Source organism: Engraulis encrasicolus, chromosome 13 (genome assembly GCF_034702125.1).
Source record: "Engraulis encrasicolus isolate BLACKSEA-1 chromosome 13, IST_EnEncr_1.0, whole genome shotgun sequence".
NCBI lineage: Eukaryota > Metazoa > Chordata > Actinopteri > Clupeiformes > Engraulidae > Engraulis > Engraulis encrasicolus.
In genome coordinates this window covers 27290779-27311521 of record NC_085869.1, presented here as the reverse complement: position 1 = coordinate 27311521, position 20743 = coordinate 27290779, and the positions used below count along the sequence as shown (strand labels likewise).

Genomic DNA, 20743 nt, shown 5'->3' with positions numbered 1-20743 from the left:
GAAAATGACGATTTTTACGTCACTGTAGGAGGAAGTGAAAAGAGGTGAATAGGGATTTATCCAGTCTCAGGCGGAAATGAGAGAGTGTTGCACGACCATTCAAAAGTATGACTGTGTTTCTAGCAATGCAAAGCCTAATGCAAATGCTGGAGTGTCCCTTTAAAATTGACTTGACTGACTGGGTTTTTTTTTACTTGGAAATAGACTTTCTAATATTTTTTAAATTATTCTTTAATTTTTTAATATTTTTTTTTTTTGGTAAGCACATCATTACCGGTATACGTGTTCATGCACAATTTTGATGCCCTCCATGAACATGTACAATGTTCTGTAAATAGCCATGAAAATAAAGAGAATTAGGCCTAATTAAATAAGAAGGTGTGTCCAAACTTTTGGCCTGTACTCTATAAAATAAAACAAAATAAATAAATAAATAAACTGACAAGACTTCACTTCTTATGATGGATGAAAAGAGCGGCTCACATCTCCATGCATCACCTTCTACAAGGGTGCTTTTGAGAGCAGGTAGCAAAGTTTCTCTGGCCCATTGTTGGCCCGATCCTTTTTTCGCGAGTGCTGACAGTCGGCCCAATTCTGGCTTTGTCCGCGGCCCAGTAATGGCCCTATTACCGTATGCCGACAGTGTCGGCTCAGTGTTGGCTCAGTTACTGCATGAGACTGACAGTTATTTTCAGTGTCGGCCGAGTGTTGGCTCAGTTACTGCATGAAGTGACAGCTATTTTCAGTGTTCTATGAAGTGTTGGCTGAGTCACGGTAACCAGTGTTCCAGCCGAGCCGACTCTCAGCCGAAAGTGCCGACATTCAGCCAAGATCGGGCCGACTGTTCTTGCTACCTGGGAGCAGCAGCCTCTGTCTTGCACAGCAGCTGTTCAGTTGCTTACAAGATAACTGCAAGAGATCACCAGACCAGCTAAACCAGCCATTCAAGGACCTGTACACTTTACACGGCTCTAACAGAGCTGTGTGTGTGTGTGTGTGTGTGTGTGTGTGTGTGTGTGTGTGTGTGTGTGTGTGTGTGTGTGTGTGTGTGTGTGTGTGTGTGTGTGTGTGTGTGTGTGTGTGTGTAACCATTCTAATCATGTATGTATCAGTATGTTTAGTGTAACTGCACATTGGAGTCTGGTCAAACAAAATTTCAATTTTCTGAGCTAATGCCCGTTACAGGTATATAGTCTTTGACTTTGAATTCAGGCTTTTCTAGGTTATATTTTGCAATTTCCTGATGATAAAGCAGGTCATAATTGTATAATTTTAAAATTACTTGATGTGCAGAGATGGCACATGGAATTGTTCCGATTAAGAAGCCAGTCAATTCAGTTGTTCTCTGTCGTACCAAGATCCAAAAATAAAGTGCAACTGTGGTAGCCATGGCTAAAGGGTTAATGTTTAAGATCTGCAGACTGATGGTTCAACCATCATCCTTCCAACCATATTCGTAGCATGGCTTGAGGCACTCACAGTGTTCTGAGAACTGAAACCAATATTCTTCCAAAATGACTGGAAGTTGCTTGGAGTAAAATCTCTAGTTACAATACATGTAAGGCAATGTTGGAGTAAAGTAAAGTTTGGAGTAAAGTTCTCTATTCTTAAAAAATAAGCATTAATACTCCCATTTTATTAGATTAGTACTTGTGTTTTCGTATGGTGTACATTAGAAAGCACTGCTGTACACTTAGGCGATGCATATTCTATAAGTGACTTACAATGTAGGGTGCATTCAGGTAAATTGGGCTACTTTTTGGGAAATTCAGAAAGATTGATCAAATCTGTGGAAGAACATCAATACATTACCCAAAGTTTAGTTTGATTGCATAAAGTGACTCATAATCTTCCATTTCATGCGAAAAAACAAGGTGATTGATGTGGAAAATTATACATTTTTACAAGTTTTAGTGATAGGTGTGTCATCCTGGATGGAAACATGCATTCGGGTAAAATGGGCCACTGGCTGCGCTAGGCTAAAGAATTGCACAAAAGAAAAAGAAAATTTGTGATGATTTTAATATTTTTCCATTTTTTTTCTTTTTCAACACATCTGTTTCCAAAAAATATCACAACTTCATTAAAAGAGCTCCCCTGACACCCCCATCTTCAATAATGGTCACATTGTTTTTGAAAAAAATATGAATGGTAATTCCCATAGAAAAAAAGGCCCAAATTACCTGAAAGTAGCGGCCCATTTTCCCTTAACATGTTCAGCTAAAATGGGCCGAGGTTTTTTTTTGACATATTTAGGTATTTAAACATCACAATAATGCCACAACTATGTTTTTCCAGAGTACAGGCACATATTCAAACCTAAACACATATCAGTTTTTATCACATCTGAAAAAAGTATCATCCTTATTTTATCTAGACGAGTTCTTATTTTGGCAAGACTGAAAATTTACTTTCTTCTGTCACTCTCCATATGAGGGTTCCTCCTGCCCATCAAAAAAGTGTTACGCTATTCAAATGACTTTAAAGGCCAACTTCCGATGAAACACAGTTTTACTCACTCCTTTTGAAGATCGGACGGTCACCCCAAGTTAAACTCACTTGCAAGGCTCTCATAGCGGTGCGTCACCTCGCCTGGCTGTGTTTCCCGGTGTTTCCCAATTGACATAAATAATGCAGAGAAACGAGCGAATCACGAAAGCCTTTCTGTGTTTCGTCACGTCGAAAGAAGGCGTTGGCCACAAAGGTTTATGTCGACCCATTTTTCTAAAAACATGTCGAGTAATTTTTTTCTGCTTGTTTTCAATACAAGCAACGTCTGGTGGCCCGAAATCTAGCTTAGCTTAGCTATCAGCTGGTTGCTACTCTCAGGTACACACACAGCACAAAGCCTCATCCATAGAGCAAGCCCACTCTGGTTGCTCCGTGCCTGCAGCTCGCCTAGGGGTCGCTGTCGAAAGAGCACAGCCCTGAATGGAGCATGCACGCCTCCGTTGGCGCCCCTATAGTGCAGTACCACCCGGGGAAGTGGCGACTCTGTTTCCCATTACATTCTCTCCAAGAACAGGAGGACTGAGCCAATCAGAGACGCATTTCCACGAGAGCTGGAAGAGTGAGCCAATCAGAGACGCATTTCCACGAGAAACACGGAACACCCTCTCGTTTCTCCACAAGCCACCTTGCTGGCTTGCAAAAACGGCTTGAAACAAAGCAACCAGAACGTTTTTTAAAACAGGACCAACGCGTAACACATTCAATAACAATGGGGAACACAGCAATATTAATCAAATGACGTTGAGAGGCCATCTTTAAACAGATACAGTAGTAATGTTGCAACAATTTCAGTACATTTGTGGTGATTGGTATGTAGAATTAAAAGAAATGAGACACCCAATGCTTATCCGTCCCATTTTACCTGATGGCCCAATTTATGTATGTCTGTAAGTGATTTATATAAGTGACTTGCTTAACAGACAAAAACAAACTACAGGCAGTTGTGAACATGTGTGAGTGTAACGGAGGCTAACTAGCAGAGTTGGCGTGGAACGTTAGTAAACCTCCCTCCCAAAGCCTCATACAGTGTCGATGCCCTCGGACTGGGAAACTGGTCTCTTAGTCCAGCGGTATCCTGTGTCTCCCATTGGCGAACTGTTGTAGATGACGAGGTTGCAGGTTTGATGCCCGAGGGGGACGAACAGGTGCAAGATGACCTCCGTCACATGAGCTGCTTTCTATGTCAGTGTGTATCTTTTGAATTACATTCTACATGTGTAGAGATAATAAAAGGCTTTAGATTCAAGTCATTATACTCTGTGAGCTTGACTTAGTCATACAGAAATGGAGACGTATGCCTTTAACCAGTGGAAATGAGAAAATAGCCTACGACAAATAGTTACAATTAATTTGAACATATATCGTAGTTCAACAATATTTTGCAGACAGAAATTCAACAAAGCAACTTACAGTAGCTGAATAAGTATAGGCCTACATTTAGGTTAATGCAAATTGTAAAGTTAGCTGATTGACTAGGTTAAGCAAATTGGGAACAAAAAAAACAAAAAACAACAAATGTAATTCTTCGGAACACTCCTCATTTAAAAAAAAATGTGAAACCTATATTAGGATTTTGTAACGGTAAAATAAATTAAGAATAACAGCGAGTTTAATAAATCACGAGCGGTTGGTTCAAGAACATCAGGTACACTGGCTTGTCAGCATCAGTCAGCATCTTCTCTACAGGCCGGTGTTCTTCGATTAGTGGCCCCTGGAGAATGGGAGTGATCGAGGTAAGTGACCAGTCATTAAACTAATTACACATTATGACAAATGGATACATCAGGGGAAAATATGATTCATGATATGGTCGGGTGTGTGCACAAAATAAAGTCTTGAAAACTAAGCTGCAGTGTGCTCCAGCTTCTCCTTTCCAATGATTCATGATAGTCTTTGTTTTTCTTAGAAAGTTTAACAACGACAAAGGGCCCTCTGTCAATAGGGAGCTACATTAGGGGAAAATATGATTCATGATATGGTAAGGTGTGTGCACAAAATAAAGTCTTGAAAACTAAGCTGCAGTGTGTTCCAGCTTCTCTTTTCCAATGATTGATAGTCTTTGTTTTTCTTAGAGAGTTTAATAACGACAAAGGGCCCTCTGTCAATAGGGGGCTCTCCTTTTTTGAAGTCGTCTTGCACATGTTAACATTGCATTATATTACATTACACTTAGCTGACGCTTTATCCAAAGCGATTTCCAGTTAGTTACAATGAATTGTTTACAGTCCCTGGATCAATGTGGGGATAGGTTGCCTGATTTTCCAAGACTTCAGATCACTACTGCAATTCTGGTCTGACCAGGACTATAACGATTAGCATTTCCATACAGGAAGAACTTTGTTTCCATGGCCTGGTTAACCCGCCTCCCTCGGCTTGCTACTGGTTGAGGGATGTGCCAATGTTTAAACCAAACATTTCTTAGCCCAATAGAACGTCTCTGCTTAAACCACATTACTGCCTTGACCTTGCCTCTACCCAGTTGGAAATGCTCAGTTGATTGGTTCCAGACAAAGTGGGTGGAGTTCCCGCTGTAGCGGGATTGAGCAAGCTCTTGGCTCTACTGTGTGTAGCTGAGCCGAAGCCCTGCTAGGGATAGGTGCCTTGCTCAAGGGCACTTCACGTGGATGGAGATGAAGGGAGAGGTAAGGGTGGGATATCATAGCTTAGCATAATCACTGGAAGTAAATGGGCAGCATTAGCATTGATGCTAAAATATCCTCACTTAGCAGAATCAATGTAAGTAAAGGCTATTTAAAGGCTAAGCTATGCTAATAATTCTGATCCAATAAATCTGAGAACTGAAAACACTGAGATGAAGCATGAGGGAAATATGCACTTTTTATCCCATCAGTTTGAGAATACAGCAATAGCCACTTTCCAAGAGATGCACAGGGGAATACTGTAGGTGTTGCCAAAAATAGTCTGTGCATCAACTCTGAGTCAGTGAAACCTTCGCCATGATGTTCATCAATATTTGCATTACTTACCACAATGTGCTGATGTTATCTGTTACATCAGAGATGTAGAACAACCCCTTGATGGCTGGGATATGCCAAGGCGCTTCATAGGATCTGAAATATAAAAGTAAAATATGTAAAGTGAAGTGAAACACAAGCTAGAGGAAGAAAAAATTCTCAATCTCATGTAATCCAACAATCCAATCTCCCTCCTTTGTTTCCTCCACTGTTTGGCTCTTACAGTAATACAGTAAAAGGGAGCTGGGACTGACCAAACAGTAGTAACAGACACTGGTAGCTGAGAAGGAAGATTGTGCACATCACAAGTTAACCCTATTCAGACTGGGCTTTTTTGGCATTCCTGCACCCCCTCATAACTCATGAACGGAATACAGTATGACCACCAAACCTTGGGGAGATGATCTACATATGGATATCTATGAATGACATCATTTTTGTGTCATTATCTGGTATTATGACATCATTATGACATCATCTGATTTTAATGCCCAAAATCTCGCCAAAATCTAGCCATCAAATTTAGGTAATGCACTTAAATTTTAATGATTATATGCTTCAGACCACTTTAATGCTCTCAAAGCTGTCTGATGCTAATGGAAATAACAAAAAAATATGAAAAAGGAACAATAATGAGACTTAGATCAGTGATTTTCGGTCAGACATACCTGTCATGGGCTCTCTCACCTGGCCTGGCAACTCTCTCTATTTGAGTTCAATTATCTGCCTCTCTGCTCACTACTCACTCTGCTCTGTCTAATTAGCTTCACCTGTCTCTGCTCTGCTCTGATCTGTTCTCATTAACCCACCAGCTGCACTGCATTTCCTGCTCATCACCAACAGTATTTAAAGCCCTGTTTTTCAGTCTACCTTTGTCAGAACGTCTGCGAAGCCTGCACCTGTTTACACTGCTTGTCTAAGCTCTACTCCTGACTCCTGAACCCGGACCTGCCTGTGCTCTGCTCTGCTCTCCTGGGGTCCGTTTCTCGATTATTGTCGTTGCTAACCGTCTTAAAACCGTCTAAAGACCGTCTTACCGTTCCGTTGGATTTAGTGGTAAGCGTCGCTGTCGAGAGAGAGTTGAGTCGCTCTTAAGAAGGACGTTGCTACCGTCGTTAGCAAAGACGCTTTCGAGATACGGACCCCTGATCCGGAAACCCGACCTGCCTTTTGTCCCCGACTCCGACTACTCTTCTGCCCTGAACCTCGACCTGCCTTTGCCCTCTGGATCTCCAACTATTCTCAGCCCTGGTAAATCTGACCTGCCTTCTTCCTAGTGACTACGATTTCTGCATTGCCCTGAACTGTACTTCTGCACCCCATTCATTCTGCCCTGTTGTGTGTGTGTGTTCCCCCCAGGATTCTTCCATCCGGAGTCTTCCTCCATCATCTCCATAGCAGTCACTTCTGCTGACGGGGGGGGGGGGGTTGCGCGCGCGCGCGCACACACACACACACACACACACACACACACAGGAACCTCTGGAACCGCTACCATCCCGGTAAACTCTACAAACCCTGGAAACCTCCTTCTCCCAATCCCCTTTCCCCTGAACTTTAATAAACACCCCAAAACTTGACGCATTTGTGGTCCGCGTCTGTCTGTACCGTGACAATACCTGTTAGAAAACCGTTGCCATGGCAACGGCAAAAAGGATAAACAATCTTTTGGTACTAAACTGTAGCCAACTAAATTTTAGGAAAAGACACCAACTTTCGTAGTCATAGCTTAAGTCATTAAGGAATTATACAACATCAAAGTTGGTGCGGGCACTTTTACCCACCCCCCCCCCCCCCCAGTCTGGATAGGGTTAAGGTGCAGGACAAAGGCTGACTGAGGCATTAGAGCGAGAAGTCCACACACTTGAAATGCTTTCACAGGTTTTTCCATGGCAAAACTATGTCTCGACCATAGAGGAAGAATACCTCAATGGTCGAAACCTTGTTCTGCTAAAAAATCTACCAAACTATCAGACAGGTTTTGTAACCTTCTTCTTTCATCTTTATAGGCGGAAACATCATTTCCTCGGTGCGTAGAAGGGGTCCCTCTGCCTTCTGCCAATCCGGCTGCATTGGTGGATTGTGGAGGAGCATGAGGCACATCAGTTTGTAGTAACGAACTGCCAGCCCAGTCAGCATCTTCTTTTCAGGGACATCCACTTTGATTAATGGACTCTGGAAAGAAAGAGTTTGAGTCAGAGTGACATACAGTTTAGTCTTAGTTGTCTTAGCACAGAGGTCCCTACCAATACTGGTTCTTTAGATTCACCCTACAGTACACAAACCTAACATAAAATGTAACCTTGTGTTAAAGGGATGGTTTGGAGTAGATTCAACTTAGGGTCATTTTAGGGCTTTGTTTTGTGAGTAGAGACCATATTTGTACTACTGTAGACGTTTGGTGTCATGACATGTAATTTTTGTGGGGTAAAGTTTGGAGATACTGCGAATGCACCGGCAAACTATTCAAAATAACCATAAATAACTTGGTAGCTATGCTAATGTTCGCCCAAGCCAGAAAACACTACGGGTGGGTTACTGGATACATATCACGGTTCAAATGGCATTAGGGTGAATCTACTCCGAACCATCCCTTCAATACATTACACCAATTTTATTTAGAATTGCTTTTTTACACTGCATTGCGGCAAAGACAAAGACTTGAAAATAAACTAAAAACAAAGTGTTTAATTACATCGATCACAAAGTTAAACAAAAAGGTTTTTACGATGTCCAAGATGTGAAACCCCTGTGTTTATCACAGAGTATAGCTAGGATTGCCACCTCTCTCTGACTAAAAACCCTTGACATTTAAACAACAATCTGCCATTTTCCTTGGAAGTAATGTCTCCCTCCATTCAGTGCCCAGGGAAACCAGGAAAAAAGCAGTGTGCACTGACACATTCTGCCAGTCAAATGTTCATGTAGCCCTTAGCATGGGTAGAGGTAACTTCTGCAGCACATGATTCATCCACCATGCAGTTGTTCCGTCTGACAGAGCAGTCATTGTGTCCGCAGATTTAGTTAATTATTTGTATATACAGCTCTGGAAAATATTAAGAGATCACTTCAAAACTATATTTTTTCTGTTTTTACTATCGATATGTGTGTGAGTAAAACAAATGTTGTTGGTGTTTTTTTCATTCTAGAAACTACTGACAAATTTACTCTGCATCTTTTGTGCTCTTTTGCAAACTGACAATATTTTCAATTCAAAATTCAATGTTTTAAGACTAAATGCAAATATTATATTGACTTTAAAGCAAGTTAACTTAGGAAGGGTTCATAAATCAATATTTAGTATTGGTTATAGTGGAATAACCATTGATTTTTAAAAAAGAGGAAAAGGAGAGTGCTGCGTTGGGTCAATTGTTTGTAAAAGAATCAGGTGCTCTTCAGAAAGGACATGATAACTTCAGTAACTTGGCTTGAGTTCTCTCCAATGTGAAGGTCCAAACAGAAGGTTCCTTTATGAAAGTGGTAGTCTGAATGATCCGAGGCACACTGATCTTAGTGAAAAAAGTTACAAATCATTTTAATGGATTTTAATGGATAACGGCTATGCGTTTCGACTTATTTCACAAAGATCAGTGCGCCTCGGATCATTCAGGCTACCACTTTCAACAAAGAACCTTCTATTTGGTCCTTCACATTTTGGAGATAGTCACAAGCCAAGTTACCCTTGATTTTTGTCTCAGTTTTCATGTATTCTCTCCATTCTCACCAGTCTTTCACATTGTTCTTTGATGACTTAATTCCTGATGCAAAAAGTGACTGAGCTTTGTTTGATGGCTTATGACGATCCCTCTTCCTCTTCCTGACCACATTTCAGATGTTTTCCATTGGACTTAGGCCTGGAGTCGCACCCTTCGCCAAGATGAATCTGCCCAATTCCAGACTTGCTGAAGCACCCTCAGATCATGACCAATCCTTAGCCAAATTTCACATACTATCCAACACCTGATAATAGATAATGAACTGTTAGATAATGACCCGCAGAGGTCTACAAACACCATTGTCTTCAACCTCCTGTGAAATTTGGCAGAGAATAGGTGATAATTTGAGGGTGCTTCAGCAAGGCTGGTATCAATCACATTCATCTTAGTGAAGAGTGCAATACTAAAGCCCCATACAAGGTTATCTTGGAAGAAAACTTGTTTTGTGAAGAGTGTGTGACTGAAGCCACATACAAAGCTATCTTGGACCAAAACTTGCATCCTTCTGTTCTCAAAATGCCCCCGAACTCTTGAGGCTACTGCTTCAAGCCACGCGGCTTGGTCAGTCAGAGAGTAGATCAATACCCTGTCACGGCCAGCCAAAACTTCAGGCGCGAGCCCGATTGAAAAACTCTGGAATGATATCAAGAGGAAGATGGATGGTCACAAGTCATCAACCCAAGATCAGGAACTTGGTCACAAACTATCAAAACAAGCTCAGGGACTTAAATTCTAGGACCAGGCCTGGGAAAAAATGTGAAAGACTGGTGGTAATCTTGTTTTCTTTTGAGGTCTAATGGTGCATTCTTTTGAAATTCAGATTGTTGGAAACCCAAGCCTCTGCCTCGGGAAAGTGCAAAAGAACGGGTACTCAACTCGGGGTTCCTAACCTCACACTCGGAGCACTTCGGTGTACTCCGATTTTGTTTAACATTAGTGCTTTCAGACATTTTTATTGTGCCCAGCTGATGCAATAGAACACATTTACAGCAGTTTTCGGGAGAACAACCTTTTGTTTACCGACAGCCAAGTTTCAAAAGAATGAGCCATAAAAACATTACATCTTTTAGGTTATCCGTTTTATTATCAGCTGCCATTGATAATATTTTCATTTCGAAATGCACAGCAAATGTTGTAAGTAGTTCATAGAATGAAACAATAATGTTCATTTTACTTAAACACCTGTCAATAAGTAGTAAAATCAGACACTGATCAATTCCAAGTGGTCAATTCATTTTGTTTCAGGCTGTGTATATGTATTTTAGGGTTTTCATGTCTTTATTTGATAGTACAATGTGAGATAGTGACAGGAATGGAGTGGGAGAGAGAGATTGGAGAGGATAAGGAAATGACCTCTTACCCGAGTCCCCGGTGTAGGCTACAACTCAATACCCTAAAGCGCTTGAGTGATGGCCAAGGCCACGTTAATCGAATATTTGCACTACTTACCACAATATCTTGATAAGATGTGTCAGATCTGAGAAAAAAGGCAACCTGAAGACTGTGGGTAGCTTCGTTTAGGTTTTCTAGCACCTGTAACAAAAAAGGGCAAAATATTTAATCCAGTTGTAATACTTAAAATAACTAGGGCTGAGGTAAAGCAGATAAAGCGTCTGGGGTAATAAGATGTAGCGTAATAGGCCAGCCAGGTCAAACTGTAGTAACTTTTGTGCATCCCCTCATTGAGTTTTACTTGTGACGCCATGTTTTGAATATTAAGTAAGACTTTACATTATGGATAATTAATTAGGTACAGTAATTTCAGTGTAGTAACAGTTTATAACTACTCATAAAAACACAAAACACATATAGTTTCCAGCAGGGCTTTGAATCTATTTTTCCCCCAATCAGTTCGTTCTGAACAGAAACGGAATTAAAGTTTCCGGCTATGAATTCCGCCAATAAATTCACGTTCCCGAACAGGTTAGAACAAAAAATATTGTTCCCGGAACAGTTAATTTCGTTCTTGTCAGCTGATTACTCCCCATATCTGGCGTTAATTAACCAAAGCAGGAAGTGCAAATGGGTCAGTCTACTGTCCAAACTGTTTATTCAAGCGAATGAAGAGTATATCCTCCAGAATTTTGTCATTCAAGGACGACGGAGAAAGAATAAACTTCAAAGATGCACGTTCCACACTGACTTGGGTCAGGGAGCACTATGACGGACATTGCGAGTTTGTGCATTTGAAGCGGCCATGGATGCCCAATAACGGAGAACATTTAATGCGCTTTAATCGTGCTTCTTTGCAATATGTGTAACAACGACGCAATGGGATCAGCAAATGTCACAGAGGATATGAACCTCAGCCATCATGGTAACGTGCGCAGGAAAATCATTTCTTTTTTTTGTTTGAGGAATGAAATAAAACCGGTATTAACCGGTTACCATTCTTTTTAAATAAGTGTTCCGGTTCCAGAGCATAAAAATAACTTTTACGGTTTCGTTTCTGTCCTTTTACAATACAAAAAGTTCCTGGTTTTCATTTTCGTACCTTGAACCGGTTCAAAGCCCTGGTTTCCAGTCCAATTATGCTGTTGTATCTAGGTAATAGCGATGCAAACAGTAAAATGTTAATAGGTAGGCCTACATGTTTACAGTCCAATGTTTTGCTTAAAAAAATAAAGAGATGAAAGAGAAAAGTGGGCTTGACTTTTGGGATAGAGGTCAGGAGTTTTAGGAAAAACCGCATACATGCGAACCTAACGTAGCTAAGGAATACTGTGCTGTATCCTTAACTTTTAAGCATGCCACCACTGTGTTGGATTGTGGAGTAGATAGGCCTATTGCAACTATGCTGCTCACTGAAACTGTGCTGCCTATTGGGAAAATATTTAAATATTAAAATATTTATAAGTAATGAACTAATATTTACTGATATGAACAGAAGTAGTGTTTCTTCCTTTCCTGGTGAACCAGAAGCTATGTGTTGACGCCCAGGGGGCTGGGCTACACAATCCTTCTGGTACACCTGTGATTCGCTCTCCTCCTCCGTTTTCGAAATAATCGGGGCAGCACGACGAATCAGGATCGTAGGGAGGGATTTCAGTGGGTATGACGTTTATCGAACGCAACACCCTCCCCCAGGGTAGTTCGGCTGTGCCCGCCCCCTCCCTGAATCACAACAGTAATGGCGGCGTGCGAGGAGTTATCATGCGTCGGGATGGAAGCAGCAATTTCAGCGGTGTTATCCAAAATACCTCAAGTTGATTTTCTAAAGGACGTTGTTCTGTTTTGGTTCCCGACCTGGCAGCGCTTACGTGACGACACGTCCTACGTCACAAAGCTTCAACGTGAGTGGTCGAAGTGTCATGTCATTCATATGAGGTTGCTCCAACCGCGTGCAAGCATCTTTTGACTAAACCCCGCCTGCGGAGAGGCGTGAAAGGGCAGTGTGCCAGTAGCCTGTTACTTACAGGCTACTGGTTCACCAGGAAAGTTTCTTCCACCAGAAAGAAATAAAATCTAATTTCCTGCATTTTAACGACCCGTTTCCCGTTGCAGCTCAATATGAACCCGTACTTATAAATACCATATTTCAAGGGACAATTGGCAACCCTATACACAACTGAAATAATTTTGTAAAACAGCCTTCCAGAAACACCCTCAGATTATCACCAATCTTTGGCCAAATTTTACAGCGGGTGTTTGGTTCGTAGACCTCTCCAGGTCCCTAGCTAACCAGTAGATGAGCAGGTGTTGGATTAGATGTGAAATATGGCCAAGGATTGGTGATGAACGGCACATCTCTGATTCGCCACACAAAGTTACCTTGGGCCAAAACATGACTCCTTCTATTCTGACAATACCCCTGAATGCTGAGGATAGTTTTTGTAAAGTAGGACATGGTCAGACCAAACTCCAGGCCCGAGCCCCCTTGAAAACCTCTGCAATGTGATCAAGAGGAAGCTGGATGGTCACAAACCATCAAACCAAGCTCAGCAACTTGAATTCTTACACCAGGCATCCGAGAACAATGTGAAGGACTAATGGACGCATACCAAAACACATGAAAGCTGTGACCAAATTGGATTTATTCCACCAAAAGTCAGTACATTAATATTATATTGTTTTAAGTTGATATCATCTCGTTTTCGTTGCCTTTTTTGAGATTGGGAAACATTGCATCTTGTGTGTCATTTTGACCATTTGAGGTTTTCTGCAAATAAATGGTCTAAATGGCAATATTTTCATTTGAAATTTGGAGGAAATGTTGTCAGTAGCTCATAGAATGAAACAACAAAGTTTGTTTTACGCAAACACATACCTATCCATGGAAATCTCGAAGGGGTCTCAATTTTTGGCAGAGCTGTATATACGAGCTTTATCAAATACCTGTCACGGTACAAATTCACCATTTATAATAGAAGTATGATGTGCATTTTACTAGGCCTATATATATATATATATATATATATATATATATAGTAAACACTATATACACTATATATACAGTATATTGGTGGGCCGTTGTCTGCGTTAAGGTGCTGTGATAATGTTAGACTTATCAGGCGATTAAAAAATATTGCACGTTAATCTATTGTCAGAGTTGGGTTCAGGAGTTGGGTATACGCACGTGACCACAGCCTACACACGACAGGCGCGTTCAGGCTTCCTCCGGTCGCCTCTCCTCTCCACCTCTCTCTTTAGTAGGTTACCAAATATGAACAGTGTCTGCATGCTGTTAACATTAATCTCTTCACCGTGGTAAGTGTTGTGACTGCTTTTTTAATATAGGCAATGCAAACAGATTAGAGCCCCACATTTCAAACACCAAACCTCACGCATTTAACACAAACAACAGTCTTGTTCCAGAACCACTTAAATCTTGCCTGCGCCATATCCAAAACATTTCGTGAGATGAATGCATCTTGAAAACTGTCAAACACATGTAGGCTGTAGCCTACCAAGATGAAATCGCATGCACGCTTTGAGATGACAAAGCAATCGCATATGCGATGATTATGAGTCGAGATAACATCACATATATTTCCCACCACTAATATCATCACGACACATTGCCCTTAGAGGCTGGCGGGCCGCGGGAGACATTGCCCGAGACACATTGCCCGAGGTGAAGGAGAGTGTGCCATTTTTGTGCACATCCTCAAACAGAATTCCTCAATGACAAATGCCTGCTGTTGCATCAAACTTCTCTGACTTTCGTGAGCCCCGAAAGATGCTTATCTAGGCCTATTTGAAATGAAATAAGCACATGAGACTATGGGGCTTGCCTGTCCAGAGAACAGAAGTGCTGGCAGTTTGTATTGAAATAGCCTTGCGCCAAAGATATCCCCAAAATGGGGGAAAAAACACTCGTCATAGCCTTCACGGCCGCGAATGATGTTCCCTCGTGTCGCGCTGTGCTGCAGTTAGTCATGCAGAAGAGGCCAGCGTTTAAGACTCTTGGTGCAATTTTATGTTCACAATTGTCCGCGTTCATTAGGTTATTCATCTCGGTCCACACACATGGATGTGCATGCATCTGTTAGTTCGTTTTAAGTTCACATCTTGTGGCACTCTCATGACGAAGAAACTTTCTGAGGTTTATCACAGGTGTGCCAGTGCCATCTTGCATGCCCATAAACGGCTTCATAATGTCTTACAGGTAACATTTTTAACGACAAAAATAAGAATCAAAATATGAGTTAATTAATGAATTAATAGATGTACGGTATAAAATATTGATATTATTTTTCCCCCTAATGATAATCGTTAAAATAAAAAAATAAAAAAATAAATAAAAATAAAATAGAAGCCCCCCTCAAATAGTAGCCTACCCCTATTAATAGCCTAGTCAAAAAAAATAATAGTAACCCTGGCTACTACTCGAGGACTTACGGTATATATATAGACAGAGAGAGAAGTTTGGATCATTGGGTTAATGTGATGTAGATCTCGATTTTCCTTTGTTGCCACCAGTGGTGGAATAGTGCATTTAAAAAAAAAAGTCTTTAGGTTTTTATAGGGCCTGCATCCGGCCTGCCAGAGGGTTCAATCCAGCCTGGATCCAGCCGGGCCGGATGCAGGCCCTATGTTCGACACCCCTGGTTTAACCCATTGATGCCTAAAGCACCTGCAAAAAATACCTGCTGAATGCCTAAGCCTTTGTTGGGAAAGTTGCCCTAATATCTTAATACCTAAATACGTCCACTTTGTCAAAACCATACGCTCAACGCGCAAACATCACTTCACTCTCTACAGCTGACTGCTTGACCGACTGGGTTTAACTGTCCAGAATTGCTTTGTGTGCAGTTTTGCTGGGCGCCCAGTCTCAACTGAGGAAAGTGGATTCTACTCTGGCTGACTATAACTACACTGCTTCATTTGACGAAATCGAAATCGAAGAACTTTGCTTGAAAAACCGTGTAACCGCAGAGTCACTGACTAGCCACTAATCCTGCTAATTCTTGCTAGCGTGTTAACTATTTGTTACCTAATGCTGCCAGTCCTATCTCCCATTTAGCTGAGCGGGCCCCCTCGGTGCGGACAACAGATGAAGCCCACACTCTACCCTGCCGCCCGTCCCTGCGCTTGGCACAAAAACGCACATTGTCTCTAGACACTACAGTACACGCTCGGAGTCTCAGGATGTCCCGTGTAATGCACCACGGATACCCCCATAGAGATTCCTCCCTCATTTCACTCAAAGAACCGGGGACATTTACTTGTCCGTATGTTTTTTGCTTTTAAATCATGCCAACATGTCAAAGTACTTAACTGACAAGTCTCTTCCTTTGTCTTGTCTTTAGTCTTTTCCAACTTTAAAAGCATTTTATTGGCCCTGCCCCAACATTTTTGGGATTTGTTGCAAGGGTGAAATTTTAAATGAGCACATATTTTCGTCAAAATAATAATTCTACTCGAATTTAACAACAGATATGTTGTCTTTGCACAATGCTCTATCTTATTAACAGATCAAATGTTTTTAAAATGACAGCATTTTCATTTTATTCACAAAATACTGAGTGTCCCAACTTTTTGGAATCCGGTTTGTATTTAAATTCTCTGAATATGCCCTCAGCTAGATTTACATTCGTTAATGCAGTTAATTGATAACTGTAGGGGTGAGTTTGGACGGTTGCAACATGTGGCAGTTGCAACACTGCAGATTTCTCCCATCAGAAACACACTAGAGAGATGAAACTAACTTTAAATATGCTCACTTAGACCCTCCCTCTATCCTGCAACTTTCAGATCAGTTTTGATAATCTCTTCCTGGAGAAAAAAAAATAGGTGGAAAAGTATTTTTTTTTAAATCTTCAATTTGTATCTAATATTGACTAAAATATTTGTTCAATGTATTGTGAAGTTGTATCATTTAAATCATCAGTGTCTTAGCTTTCAATAACAGTCTCAAACCTAATATGCTGAGTTACCATGGATAGTTGAAAATGTTTGGGTCCTGGGACAGTTGCAAATCTTTGTTTCAACTGTCCCCACATGTTTTTCCCATAGAGAACAATGCATTTTCACAACTGTCCCTCGTGGCAATAATCATTATAAACAGGTGCAATACAAGTAGAATATATATCAATAAATATAAAATAAATAAATGTGAAGCATAATATACCATAATACATATAATTAATACACATAATATAAGAATATATATATAATTTATTATACAATATATAAAATGACGCTAATATCTATTTTATTATTGTATTGATAATTATTCATATGTACTCTTTTCCCACTATTTGTTTAAAAATGCACGATTAAATAAGAAAAGGAAGTGTTTTTGTTTGGTTTCGCAAGACTATTACAAGCATATTAACATTTCTGCCATTGGTTAGCATTGGTGTTGCAACCATCCTTTTATGTGGGGCGGTTGGAACGTTTCACTCTTTCCATTCAATGGCATATATTTCCGATTTAACAGCATTAACAAATGTTACAAAGGTACGGATGTGTAGGTGACAGATGTGGTTATAAAATATATAAACATTGCCTTTCTATTGCAAATAGTCTCTTGAGATATAGAAGTAAAAGTAAAAACTGTTTCAACCGTCCCCACTCTCCCCTAATGTGTCACAGTCCCTCTTCTAACATTTAGGTGCACTGTGTTCACAATGATGTAAAACAGAATGACATACAAGTAACACATTATGTACCAACACTGTATGGCTTCAATGTTAACATCAGAGTGATTGCATGTGAAGTGACTGTGTGAGAGTTAACTGCACCTTTTCCTTGGTATCTTGTTGTTGGTCACTTAGGAATAGGTTTTTTAGGTCTTCCTTACTGTTTTGCACACGACCATTAGCCATGACAAACATGTCCTACAAATCATACAGTACAAAACAGTGGAAAATCAGATGTAAATTGTAAATCAGATGTAAAATGAATCAAAGGAAGGAAGCAAGAGCATGTGCAAGTAATAACTTGTGTATGGGGTGTTATGGCCTGCATTTCTTTCATTAATTTATTTTGCTAGCTATGAAATGTACAGTTGAGTACAGTTAAGTACAGAAGTGCAGTTGATGTTTCAGTGAAGGTTTTTCTTCACTGCGTTCAAACGATGAAACATTGTATCAACTGAAACAAACAACTGTTTTATTTCAGAAAATTAGCTGTCTAGTTTGTCATTTGTTGGCCTAAAGAAACAGCTATCCGTTTTCCTATAGAATAGAAATATATGTCTTAACTGTGGACAAGTAGGCATCCTCTAAAGGAAATAATTGTTAAACATAGCCTATGCTAGGACCTTGTGATGATGCTTTCAATGTAGAAAAACAACCTAATTAAAGTTAATCTAGGGATATTTGTTGAATAAAGCCAGATGGAGTACCTTCCACATTTTAACAAGGTCAGCATAAAGTTTTTTTTTTTTTTCATCCTCCAATTGTCCAAGTTTTCTTTTCAATGATGGCCATTCATAGAGGCGCAATGTTTCATATATGTCTCTAAGCCTGGATTCATTGCATGGGTCTGAGACATTTTCAAATCCAACACCACTGCTTCCCAAGTCTTTATGTATCTGTGCAGCCATTCTAAGGGAAAGATAATAAACCAAAGTATTATTAGCTACAGCTTCAGTAAGTGTATCCCATTACAAAGCTCAAAGATGTATCCCACTTCAGTTTTGTGTATATACTCTACCTTTGGTTGAGGTCAGCACATTTGTTGTTTAGATTCTTGCATTCAGCTTTTAGTCTCCTGCATTCATCACTGTAACAAAAATGGCTTGATGCTTAGGTTAAGAACAACAGTTCTATGTTCAGGGTGGGTGTGCATGTGGGTGAAAAGTGTAACAAGCCAACCATGTTCACAAGAAAACAGAAAACGTCAAAAATAAACTTGCTTAACACATTACTTTAATTACTTACTTTGAATCACGGAGTTTCTCTTGGTACTCCCTTTCCATGTCGCTCATTCTAACAACATAAAAGAAGCTAGAAATCGGAAACAGCTTCCTCCACTTAAATAAGGGCAATCAATATATATTATAAGTTACAGTAGAAGCCTCACCTGTTCTGGAGATCACAATTTGCCCTTTTTGTTTTTTCATAACAATGCCTGAACATATCAACAACATGTCAGGATCATATCAAAGTGCAGGATACCTTACCATATATACAGATAGTGTGCGTGTGAGTGTGCGTGTGCGTGTGTGTGTGTCTGTGTCCCTTTTGGCTGGTGCCATTCAATTCAATTATACTATAATTCAATTATATTTGTGCTGCCAGACTCAGAGAACGTCTGGAGGTACAGGAGAAAGATGAACTCAATTAACAAAGGGGATGGTGTAAAATCAGAAATGGTGCGATAATGCTTTAATAGGCTATGCATTTGTAGCAGCCATGGTTTTCATGTACTTTGTTGATGTATGAGATGCTGATGAGTTTGTACACGTTTATCTTTAAGCTGTTGGTAACAACAGTGGTCTTTGTGCATGGCTATGTTTAGGCAGAGCTTTAGTCACATCAGCACTGACATGAAATTCTGCTATACATTTTTAATTAAACCTCGGAGTATCAAAGCATTAAACTGGCATCAAATTTACACACATAATTGAATGCTGAAATTACTTACTTTAGATTGCGGATTTCCTCTTTGTCTGTCATGCTATTAACAATAAAAAAGAGGTCAGGAAAAACAGAGGTAAAGAACAACATATGTTCATTAAATATGTCTAAGGACAATATGTAGAAGCCTTATCCATGTCTGGAGATGGTTGTAGCTGCGTTTTGCTTTTTCAACATCATTGCTAAATGTTACATTCTGGCCCTACTGTGGCCTAACGGTAGGGCACTGGGTTACTACGCCGGCGACCCGGGTTCGATTTCAGCTCGGGTCATTTGCCACTCCTTCCCCATCTCTCTCACCCCACTCGTTTCATGTCACTGCTTCACTGTCCTGTCACAAAACAAATAGTCTAGGCAGGATTTCTGAAAAGGTGCTTATTTAAGGTCCTGAAGGCAAATCATGTTAATTTTCGGCATACAACTGATTTAGGGGTATTCAAGGGTGCTGAATCCAAATCTGCCGTATGCCGGACGCAAAAATGTACTGAAATGCCTCAAACGGGCAAAATCCAATATGGCCGCCGTCCCCGTGTTAAAATCCTCCAATCACTTTTCTTTAGGACTAAACAATTTATGAATTTGAAAATGACACTTATTTGTATGTTTTCAGACATGGGGAATCCCATTCTGTCATCAGATTTAGGATCAGATTAGAAGAATATGTTTTTCATTGGCTGGCAGCCATTTTAAAAGCAGTGCGCTTGATATTGTCAGCGATTTTTACATTTTTACTAATCTTTCAACATCCACAGAAAATAATGCTCTTTGTCTCTGTGAACACAAATACTACAGAAAACTGCACTGAACTGTGTACGTTCACCTGAAAAAAAGAAGTTTGTGTTTACCTTTTACCATTCTTTAGGTATGGGCAGTAGAACATAGGATGACACCCCAAAAAAACACAGATTTTTGACCCCAAAATACTACAAAGTGTAGTATTTTGGGGTCAAAAATCTGTTTTTTTTTTTGTGGTGTCATCCTTTTGTCCTTAAAGCAAAAATATGGGCAGAGAGAAGTGTAGTCTACACTTCTCTCTGCCCATATTTTTGCTTTAAGGACAAATTGTCTTTGATAGTGTTCATGTTTGTTATGCAACATTTTCAGGGGGTTTGAAGGGTGCTCAATGCCAATATGCTGTATACATAAATGTATATTCCCATAGTACCTCAAAATGAAGGAATCCAATATGGCCGCCGTCACCAGTCTACAGTGTTCATCTCTTTGACTACACAAGGTAAACTCTTAAGTACATTATGTAGCTATAGGTTTTCATACAAGGAGAATTCATTTCCATACTCAGATTTAAGATAGAAATCAAAGGAAATTATTTCAGTGTAGTCTGAATTCATGTTTGCAACAGGATATTTTCTTTTCCATAAATTGAGCATATGTATTTAAATCTTTCCCTATTTCAATTCTATTTTAATGCATTATACCATGATGAAATGTTTCCACCTTAACACTAGAACTACCGAGGAGGGGTCAATTGACCTTTTTACCTAAAAGCCCC

The 20743-nt window shown here is 40.2% G+C and overlaps 1 protein-coding gene across 1 annotated transcript; it reads right to left on the bottom strand.

Moving 5' to 3' along the window:
- Window positions 1–2040: 2040 nt before the first annotated feature.
- Window positions 2041–18759, bottom strand: LOC134461646 (uncharacterized). The gene is made up of 9 exons (XM_063214537.1): window positions 18677–18759; window positions 18535–18582; window positions 18308–18376; window positions 17997–18198; window positions 17392–17487; window positions 10652–10735; window positions 7475–7661; window positions 5499–5582; window positions 2041–4222 (listed from the first exon to the last, which is right to left on the bottom strand). The coding sequence occupies exons 1-8, from the start codon at window positions 18730–18732 to the stop codon at window positions 5521–5523; spliced, it is 804 nt and encodes a 267-aa protein (XP_063070607.1). The 5' UTR covers window positions 18733–18759; the 3' UTR covers window positions 2041–4222; window positions 5499–5520.
- Between the last annotated feature and the right edge of the window lie 1984 nt (window positions 18760–20743).

Bases quoted from the DNA above. Each gene is read 5' to 3' on its own strand.
- LOC134461646 (XM_063214537.1), bottom strand. From the start codon at position 18,732: ATGTTCAGGCATTGTTATGAAAAAACAAAAAGGGCAAATTGTGATCTC. The intron at 17,488-17,996 runs GTACTCCATCTG...TATGATTTGTAG, and splicing joins ACCTTGTTAAAATGTGGAAG to GACATGTTTGTCATGGCTAA. The intron at 10,736-17,391 runs GTGCAGTTAACT...TTTTTGTTACAG, and splicing joins AACAAGATACCAAGGAAAAG to GTGCTAGAAAACCTAAACGA.